At 53.0% G+C, this 8,076-nt stretch overlaps 1 protein-coding gene across 6 annotated transcripts in view; it reads left to right on the top strand.

Annotated features, from left to right (window-relative positions):
* Positions 1–1,819: 1,819 nt before the first annotated feature.
* Positions 1,820–8,076, top strand: part of B3GLCT (beta 3-glucosyltransferase) — a 133,758-nt gene continuing 127,501 nt past the window's right edge. For all 6 annotated transcript variants that reach the window (XR_010318169.1, XM_064269948.1, XM_064269947.1 and 3 more), the window contains exon 1: positions 1,820–1,913. Coding sequence is in view for 5 of the 6 variants with exons in the window: in XM_064269948.1 (XP_064126018.1) it covers positions 1,859–1,913 (55 nt within the window). In the remaining variant the exon portion in view is untranslated. The remainder of the gene's footprint in view (positions 1,914–8,076) is intronic.

Here is an 8,076-nt window from a genome sequence, read left to right as displayed (position 1 = left end):
GGCTGTGGGGAGCAGGGGCTGGGACCGCGGCGGAGGGGGGGTAAGTCTCTGCAGAGGCTTCAGTAGGGTTTCCTAGGCTGTAATCTTTACAGAAACAGATCACCAGGTCTTTCTCCCCTGGAGCCATCGTGTGGCTTTGAATCACCAACCTTTCAGTTAGCATCCAAGCGCTTAACCATTGCATCACTAACGCTGTTGTGAAATGACCAACTACTTACTAGCAACAGCACCAAAACACCAACACATTTCCTGTAGGCTGCTGAACAGTCATGCCCCAAGCCTTCTGTTCTTAATAAAAGTCAAACTCAGACATTTTCTGTTAATATGGCCATTACGAATGATTCCTGATCATTACTGAAGACGGGAGGTTATGTGATTCTAGAAATGAGAGCGAAACGTTTAGCCCAGTAGCTCATCTATTTCCAATTAGAAGTTTCTAGGAGACAGCTCATTCTTGTAGAGAAGGCTTTACACCACTCTGTGTTCAAAGGAACCACAAATTGAGCGGCTATGACTTCTGATTCCTGGTCTTGTCCTGGGGGCCTGCCAAGATAGTAACCGCCGCTCTATTTCCTGGATCCTGGTTCAGGGTTACCAGGCTGTGAAAATCCCTAGAGTAAGCCTCTTTGGGTAAAAATCTTGGTTGTAAGCCCAGCTTGACAGAATGGGTCTTGCCTATAATTTTTGAGTAGCTTTGAAAGCCAAGTGTGATGAGCCCCTTGGAGCGTTGGCGATACCATTTTATTTATGCCCTCTGAGGTGTTCTAAGGAGCCCTGGTGGCAAAAAGGTTAGCGCTCGGCACTAACTGAAAGGTCGGGGGTTCAAAACCATCAGTGGCAGTCTGCTTCTGTAAAGATTACAGCCTTGAAAACCCTATGGGGCAGTTCTACTCCATCCTATGGGGCCGCTATGAGTCAGCTGGATGGCAGTGGAGTTTTTCCCTCTTTAGTCCACCGCCCCACATGACAGGCACAGGCCTCTGCCAGGGCCCACTACTCTTCCTGGCTGCGGAGGCAGCCCCTTGACCATCCATGGGGATAGCAAGCACCCCTCTATGAGGTTTCTGCACGTCACTTCCTGTACCTGCCACTAAATTAATTTTTATCAGACATTTTGAATAAAATTACACCCTCCCTCTTCCATTATGGTGAACGCTAAAAATTACATTTATACACAATTACATTTGCACAAACTCCTATTAACAGCCAAACTCCAGGCCTAAGCTACTGGCCAAAGTCCATTAAAAAAAAAAAGAAGGATATTAAGTAAATTAGTTGAGCTGATTAAAAACACCTTCATCAAAGTAGAACATCGGTGCCAACAATATTGAGTTACTGGTTTTTTAAAAAAATAGCAGATGGTCCATTAGCAGGGAAGAAAAGGAATCCCCCCTCCCTTCCTCTGTCTACTCCCTTCTCTTGGGGGGGGAAAGAGGGGGAAACTACTGCGCTATCACTGTGGGGAGTGAGGGAGGCAGGGTGATGGAGGTGGGAGGGCGTGGAGGTAAAGGGGGGCCTAGGTCAGGGGCTCACGGAGAAGAAGAGAAATTTCAGGCAGAGTGGGCTGGTGGCCGAGGAGGTGGCTGGTGGCCGAGGGGAGCAGAGGGGCACCTGGGCGGAGCGGCCACCTCCACCCCATCCCGTGGGGCCGGGACCCCGGGCGCAGGGCGCAGGGCGCAGGGCGCAGGGCGCAGGGCGCAGGGCGCAGGGCGCTCCCGCTCTCGGCCGCCAGAGGGCGCCGCCAGGCCGGCGCGGAGGAGGCGGGGCGGAGGCAGCGGGCGGCAGTGTCGGCGGCGGCGCAGCTCTGCTCCGGCGTCCCCGTCCCCGTCCCCGCGCCCACGCGCTGCCCGCCGCTGGGATGCGGCCGCCCGCCCGCCGCCTGGCGCTCCTCGCGCTGCTCGCCGGCTCCCTGGGTAAGTGGTGCCGCCGGCGCACGGGAGAGGCGCGGGCTCCGGGCCGCCCGTCCCCGCCGCGCCCGCAGCGCCCTCTCGCGGCGCCCGCTGGGGCCCGGGACCCCGCCGTCCCCGCTGTCCCCGCCGTCCCCGCCGGCCGGCCCGGGTCTCCCCGCCTCCTTCCGCCCCGACGCGCCGAGGCCGAGGCGCCGCCCGCCCCCACAGGAAGCGCCGAGTCAACGCTCAACTGGAGGAAACTTTGGGAGAAATCCGCGCCCGGCTCTGGGGCGGGGGCTGGGGGACCGCGGCCGGGGGCAAGGGGCCGGAGGCTGGGGCAGGGGGTAGGGTTAGGGACTGGGAATAGAGGCTGGGGCCAGGGGCCGGGAGCTGGGGCAGGGGGCCAGGGCCCGGGGCCGGGAGCTGGGGGGTAGGGAGCTGGAAGGGAGCTGGGGCTAGGGGCTGGGAGCTGGGGGTAGGGAGCTGGAACGGGGCAGGGGGCTGGGGCCAGGGGCTGGGAGCTGGGGGGTAGGGAGCTGGAAGGGGGTTGGGGCCAGGGGGTGGGAGCTGGGGGTAAGGGAGCTGGGGGTAGGGAGCTGGAACGGGGCAGGGGGCTGGGGCCAGGGGTTGGAAGCTGGGGGGTAGGGAGCTGGAAGGGGGTTGGGGCCAGGGGCTGGGAGCTGGGGGGTAGGGAGCTGGAAGGGCGTTGGGGCCAGGGGGTGGGAGCTGGGGGTAAGGGAGCTGGGGGTAAGGGAGCTGGGGGTAAGGGAGCTGGGGGTAAGGGAGCTGGGGGTAGGGAGCTGGAACGGGGCAGGGGGCTGGGGCCAGGGGTTGGGAGCTGAGGGTAGGGAGCTGGAACGGGGCAGGGGGCTGGGGCCGGGGGCTGGGGGCAGAGGGTAGGGAGCTGGGGCTTGGGGCCAGGGGCAGGGAGCTGGGGGTAGGGAGCTGGAACGGGACAGGGGGCTGAGGCCAAGGGCTGGGAGCTGAGGGTGGGGAGCTGGGGGCTAGGGAGCTGGAAGGGGACAGGGGGCTGGGGCTAGGGGCTAGGAGCTGAGGGTAGGGAGCTGGGGGGTAGGGAGCTGGAAGGGGGTTGGGGCCAGGGGCTGGGAGCTGGGGGTAAGGGAGCTGGGGGTAAGGGAGCTGGAACGGGGCAGGGGCCTGGGCTGGGACTGGGGGCACAGAGCTAGGGCAGAAGGTTGGGGCCTGGGGCAGGGGGCCGGGAACAGGGGCTAGGGCAGGGGACAGGGACGAGAGCTGGTGCAGGGGGTTGCTGGTGCCGGGGCAGGAACAGGGGCAGGAATCAGCCCGCAGGGGAACGCAACCAGGGTGACCCGCACAGCACCTTCCTGCGCCTGGAGAGGTCTGAGCCCCCTCTGGGTATTCTGCTGGGTTGTAAGGAGATGCCTTAGTCCCCAGGGATAAGCAGCCGTTTTGGTGCTACTCCTTGACCACGAGGGAGGATAGGGGTGCCTGCTGGGCCTCAGGGTGGGCCCTAGTGGTGTGGGGGCAGTAGGCTTTCTGAAGTCTTGGGTTTTTGCTGCGAAAACCCCCAAGATCTATGGGGTCTCCTGCTGCCGTCACATCCTTCCCCTTCTTCTTTTCATTCTCCTCAAAGAGCGTTTTCCCCCTTTACCCTAAAACAATGTAATGAAAGTTTAAAGAATCATTGCAGTCGACTTCCGTGATCATCGTTAAAGTTTTAAAGCTTGGGGAAAAAGTATTCCCTTTTCAGTGTTCTCACAGTTACCGTCCTCTAACCCAGACTTTTGTGTTTTCCAGACTGCTAAAAGGCAGTTAGTTCAGGTTTTAGAAATGGCAGAACAGCGCAGTTTAGGACAAGACAGCGTTATTATTGCACGTTGCTGTTTTGTTTCCGCCCACCAGACCCTTAACGACCCGCTTTTACTTGGATGTAAACTCTCCAAATAAAGAGCTTATTCAACTCTTGGTAGATCCCTGGCTTTTCTAAAGGTAATCCTATGTGTGGGGCAATGGCGTGAGAGTCATTGGTGATTGTTCACACACGTGATTAATTAAGCAACAGTGTAATTAAGAAATGAGTCGGAATCGACTGGAGGGCAGTGGGTTTGGTTTTTGTTTTTTGAGTAGAGAAGGCTATAATTGACGGTAGGAGCAACTGGACCGGGAGGGAGGTGTGACCTCCTGGTATAAAGAGGCATTGCCCAGTGGCAGCTCTTAGAGGGGACTGGAAGTAGACTGGGTGATCCCCGGCTGTATCAGTTGGCTTGTTGCCTGGGAGTTTTGCAGTAACCAAACGGGGTGGGTGCCAGCTGAAATTGGCCTTCTATTTATGGCACTGTGCTTTGTAATGTTCTGCTGGGCTGTAGTGTTTGTATTTGATGTAGATGATATGTGGGCTGAAGTAGCTTTTATATTGCTGTATCTTTTTTTTTTTTAACTGCCCTTAAGGGAATATCTGTTCTGTCCAAATTTGATCATCGATTAAAGGATATTCAGAATGAACCGAAATGTCAACACATTTTTAGAGATGTCTGTTAATGGTGGGAAGTTGTCAGAGAAGCACAATAAATAAGACAGAAAACCCATTAAAAGGTCCCGGAGAGACATTTGGGCATTGTGAACTGGCTTTCATGGGTGGTTAAGACAGGAAGCTGTATTCTTTGCTGTCTGAAGTAAATCACAAGGACACTTTATTGAACTCTGCTTGAATGTCGGGAGATGTCTTAGCTGTCTAGTGCTGCTGTAACAGGAATACCACAAATGAGTGGCTTTCGTAACAAATTTATTTTCTCGCAGTTTAGGAGGCTGGAGGTCTAAATTCTGGGTTTCTCTCTGTCAGCTCTTTGAGCTTCTACTCCTGGGCAATCTTCAGGTGGCCTGGCATCTCTCTCCCCCCATCTCTGCTGCTTGCTTAACCTCTTCTGTCTGAAATGAAATTGATTTAAGACACGCCCTACACTAACCCTGTCTCGTTAACATAACAAAGACAACCCGTTCCCAAACGGGATTATAACCCCAGGTGTAGAGGCTAGGATTTACAGCACATACTTTGGGGGACACCAAAGGAATAAAGATGTGGTTCCTATTCTTTTTTTTTCCTACTCCCAAGGTGCTTGGAAACTTGGAGGCACGTGAAGAATGCTGATAGAAATACCTTAAATACTGTTACAAAATTTGTCTGATTGTATATAATTTCCATGCACAATGTAGCGTGTTCAGTTGAGTTTTTAAGAGAAAAACCAATATAGAAAATTTATTTTAAACCCACGTGCGCATACAGATAAAACTCAACTGCAAGTTCAGTTCTGGCACCAATTTTAGAATCAGAAGACTTACTCCAGCCTGTGAGCCACCATTTGTTAGCTGTGCGGCTTTCAGTGGCTCTGAGCCTCCGTTTTCTGGTACGTACAATGGGAGCTATGGACTAGATAAAATGCTAGAACTTTGCCATGTTTTAGTTTCGTAGAGTTTTAACGTTGATTGTGTGATAGCAGAGACGAAGGAGCCCTGGTGGCACAGCAGTTAAGTGCTCGGCTGCCAACTAAAAGGTTGGTGGTTGGAACCTACTCAGTGGCTCTGTGGGAGAAAGACCTCTGATATGCTCCCACGGATTACAGCCTAGAAAACCCTGTGAGGCGGTTCTCCTCTTGTCACATGGGGCCTCTGAGTTGGAATTGACCTGAAGGCACTTAACAGCGACAACATAGCAGAGACTGCTGTCTGTCTCTTATCGCTTAAACAAACCCAAACCTGTTGCCGTGGAGTTGATTCCGACTCACAGCGACCCTGTAGGACAGAGTAGAACTGCCTCATAGAGCTTCCAAGGAGCGCCAGGTGGATTCAGACTGCGGACTTCGTGGTTAGCAGCTGTAGCTCTTAACCATTATGCCACCAGGGTTTCCCTGTTGTCTCTTAGTTCCCTCTTTTCCTGATTAGCAAAACTCTTAGGTAAGGTCCTGGATGAGGCGGGGCCTCCTGGATGAGGCGGGGCCTCTTGGATGAGGCGGGGCCTCTTGGATGAGGCGGGGCCTCCTGGATGAGGAGGGGACATAGAGGCATGGTGATAGCGGTGGTAGTGTGACCAGTGAGAAAACATTTCTCCGTGGCTCTTGCAAAAAGAGGTAGCCCATGAGGTAACATGGAGAAATTGTTGGGTAGGACTCCTGGCAAAACAAAACAAAACACCAGTTGCCATTTAGTCCATTCTGACTCATGGTGGCCCCACGTGTGTCAGAGCAGAACTGTGCTCCACAGGGTTTTCAGTGGCTGATATCTTGGAACTGGATCGCCAGGCCTTTCTTCCGAGGCGCCCCTGGACTCCAGCGTCTACCCTTTCAGTTAGCATCTGAGTAAAGTAACCGCTTGTACCACCCAGTGGCTCCTGGTAAAGCTGTTTAAAGGTGGCTGACTCAGCTGGGATTCAGGCCTTTTTGCCCTTCTTTTGCCCTCCTTCCATTACCTATTACCCTATTTTTGTGGGAATAATGTACACATTATATATTTTTTGCCAACTCCACAGCCCACCACCCCCCTATGTTTTTAAGTGTACTATGCCAGGTGTTAAATTTGTGGGCACATAATTTACGTGGGTGCATATTTGTGAAAAAATATGGGATGTGGACCTGATGGCTGGAGCCATAGTGGCCATGTTGTGACCATGAGGTGACCTTGAAGATGAAAGCCAATAGTAAGGCTAGTAGAGCAGAAAGATAGAAGCAGCCTAGGTGCCAGGTTGGTGTGGAGCCACCATGCCAGCCCTGGGTCACCTACTTCCAGGCTTGTATTTATTAGGTGAGATAAAAATAAAAGTCTGTCTTGTTTAAGCTTCAGTTGCTTGGGCTTTCTATTATGCAGCCAAGCCTAATCCTAATTGATACATCTTTGGAGAAGCTTATTTGAACCAGTGGTAGAATAATAGGTATTAGCTTCTTACCTTCGTCTGTACTCTGTGTGAGCCAAGGTTGTATTTCTTAACACTTGCCAAAATCAGGGATGGCTTTTCATTCTGAGCTAGGGCTTGCATAGATGCCTCGCACTGCAGTGAGTCAGAAATTTTAGAGCGGACTTAAGGTTGTTTTCTGGTTTTTGATACTTGTTTTTTAAACTCTGCCTTTCTTTCTGAGGAAACCCTGGTGGTGTAGCAGTTAAGAGTTCAGATGCTAACCAGAAGGTCAGCAGTTCAAATCCACTAGGTGCTCCTTGGAAACCCTGTGGGATAATTCTGCTCTGTCCTGAGGGTCGCTGTGAGTCGGAATTGATGGCAGTGGGTTTGTTTTTTTTTTTTCTTCCTTTCTGAAGCAGTGCTCAGATGTGACTGGTACAGATTGCAGCTCTCTGGATGATGTCTTTGTTGTCCGGGTAGACCAGGACCCCCGAGTTGGCATGGCCCCTGCATCATGAACTCTTTGCGGGGGAGTCTGCCTGCAGCCCACCACCCAGCTCTGGAGTGTGTGTGGGAGGGGACTGCTTCAAATGGGGGCCCTGGGAGGAAAGGTTCTGACCTTTTATTAACTTCCTCTGAGGCAAGAATTGTGGGTCCTGCATTGAGCAAGTCCTAGTAAGTGACTTCATTTGGGGCATGAAGGGGGCCGGGTTTTTGCTTTTTATTAGAAACCACTTATAAAGCAAACATTCCCCTCGCCGTCAAGTCGATTCTGACTCATAGTGACCCTATAGGACAGGGTTTCCAAGGAGCTGCTGGGGGATTAGAACTGCTGACTTTTTGGTTAGCAGCAAACACTTGACCGCTGCACCACCGGTATAAAGTGTACTTTCCCGGCACAAAGGGACTACTTATGGGAAGTTGGCAGATGTGTGTCTGTTCTCCTGTGGCACTATGTGTTGAAGGAGCTCTGGTGGTGCACACGGTTAAGTGCTCGGCCGCCAACCTAAAGGAAGGAGCCCTGGTAGTGCAGTGATTAAGCACTCGGCTGCTAACTGAAAGGTCGACGGTTCAAACCTACCCAGTGTCTCCGTGTGATAAAGACGTGGTGATCTGCTCCTGTAAAGATGACAGCCTAGAAAACCCTATGGGGCAGTTCTCCCCTGTCACATGGGGCTGCTGTGAGTTGGAATGAAATTGACAGCACGCCACGACAACAAGAATCTGTAAGATGGAGTGACTGGTTGGATACAGCAGGGTGAGAGAAAAGGTGTGTCAAAGATGACTCCTAGATTCCCGTCAGAAACTGTGGGCTGCGTAGTG

This window comes from Loxodonta africana, chromosome 17 (genome assembly GCF_030014295.1).
Source record: "Loxodonta africana isolate mLoxAfr1 chromosome 17, mLoxAfr1.hap2, whole genome shotgun sequence".
Classification (NCBI taxonomy): domain Eukaryota; kingdom Metazoa; phylum Chordata; class Mammalia; order Proboscidea; family Elephantidae; genus Loxodonta; species Loxodonta africana.
The sequence above is the reverse complement of the archived record's forward strand: the minus strand, read 5'-3'. Positions and strand labels throughout refer to the sequence as shown.